Source organism: Otolemur garnettii, unplaced genomic scaffold (genome assembly GCF_000181295.1).
Source record: "Otolemur garnettii isolate 467f Iridium unplaced genomic scaffold, OtoGar3 scaffold00082, whole genome shotgun sequence".
Classification (NCBI taxonomy): domain Eukaryota; kingdom Metazoa; phylum Chordata; class Mammalia; order Primates; family Galagidae; genus Otolemur; species Otolemur garnettii.
This window is the reverse complement of record NW_003852477.1, coordinates 2,218,892-2,220,391: the sequence shown is the minus strand read 5'-3', so window position 1 is coordinate 2,220,391 and position 1,500 is coordinate 2,218,892. Positions and strand designations below refer to the sequence as shown.

Genomic DNA, 1,500 nt, shown 5'->3' with positions numbered 1-1,500 from the left:
AAAAAAAAAAAAAAAAAGATTGACCGACTATATAGCAGTTTTATTTACACTCAATTTGATTCATACAGCTTTGCTTCTACACCATCAAATCCTCCTTCAAGTGGCTGAGGCAATAACAAAATCCAGTATCAACAGCTAAGACTGTGCTAGAACCCCCTTCACTTACACTGCCTGTTTCCTTAATGGTAAAATAAAGCTACCGCTCATAGCATTCTCACATAGAAGGCAACTGAGAAAATTATGATCACCATCTACAATGCCACGGTTCACTGCCGCGTTCCATAAAAAGTTGTGCCAGTTTTACTTACCCTGTTTTGATCAATAACATCTACAATCGCTACAAGCTTTCCGGCGTGAGGCCCAAAAGAGACGTAGGCCACTCGGCCAACCTCCACGAAGCGCCTGAACACCTAACGTGAGAAGAAAACAAATCAGCAAACTTACAAGTACTCGTCAGTCTACATAATTTTCTGCAGCTTAAACACAGCATGGCTAATTCCAGTGGGAAAAAAGCGCCGAAGGAGTACACGCCCGAACACCATAGAGCCGACCAGGAGGACGAACAGGTAAGCCCAGAGGCAAAAAGCCCGGCTCTCGCCCCCGCCCTCCAGCCCCCGAGTCCTGCCAAGCTCTGGCCACTGGCAAGCCCAGCCGCCCGGCTCCGGCGCCACAGCAAGCACGCGCGGCCCAAGGCGGGCCAGGCCTTCGCGGCCCTCCACGCGCTCACCAGCCGCGACTCCGCGAAGGGCCCGAACTCCTGCACCGGATGCCCATGGACCATTGTCACACCCTGCCCAGGACCCTCCGAACGCCATTGCGCGGCTCAGGTACCCGGCCGAGTCGGAGGTCGAGCGGCGTGGTAACTAGAAGCGGAGCTCGAGACAGAAAACACTCACCATGTCTGCGGCGTCCGGCGAGAAGAGAGAGACCTTGCTCAACCTTGCGCATGTGTAGCTGACGCCCCGCCCCTACGCAAACGAACCCCCAACGTGGGCACCGATTGGTTGGCGTGGCGTACGCACACGCAGGCTGACTGAGAAAACATGGCGGAGCCCGCTAGGGAAGAATTGGATTTTAGTCGGCTGGTTCGGCGCGGTTGGACTCAGTCGTTTGGATTGCGAAGTTGACAGGTCATTTCTTAGCAACTTAGGGTAAAGAAAGCACGGAAACTGGCTCGGCACCTGTAGCACAGCGGCTAGGGCCCCAGCCATACACAGCGGAGCTGAAGGGTTCAAATCCAGTTTGGGCCTGCCGCATAACAGGAACTACAACCAAAAAATAGCTGGGCATTGTGGCGGGCCACTGTAGTCCCAGCTGCTTTGGGAGACTGAGGCAAGAGAATCGCCTGGGGCCCAGGAGTTTAAGGTTGCTGTGAGCTGTGGCGCCACAACACTCTACCTGGGGCGACATAGTGAGACTCTGTTTCAAAAAAAAAAAAACAAAAACCACAGAAACTAGGCGGCGTCTGTGGCTCAAAAGAGTAGGGCGCCGGCCCCATAG

At 53.9% G+C, this 1,500-nt stretch overlaps 1 protein-coding gene across 2 annotated transcripts in view; it reads right to left on the bottom strand.

Annotated features, from left to right (window-relative positions):
- Window positions 1-947, bottom strand: part of RPL14 (ribosomal protein L14) — a 3,597-nt gene extending 2,650 nt beyond the window's left edge. Inside the window, exons 1-2 of one of the 2 annotated variants that reach the window (XM_003794487.3) lie at window positions 897-947; window positions 309-410 (exon numbers count right to left, since the gene is read on the bottom strand). In XM_003794487.3, coding sequence (XP_003794535.1) covers window positions 309-410; window positions 897-899 — 105 coding nt within the window. In that variant the 5' untranslated portion in view covers window positions 900-947. Of the gene's footprint in view, window positions 1-308; window positions 411-727; window positions 797-896 lie in introns of those variants that run through there. The other variant, XM_012808044.2, reaches the window with a different exon arrangement.
- Between the last annotated feature and the right edge of the window lie 553 nt (window positions 948-1,500).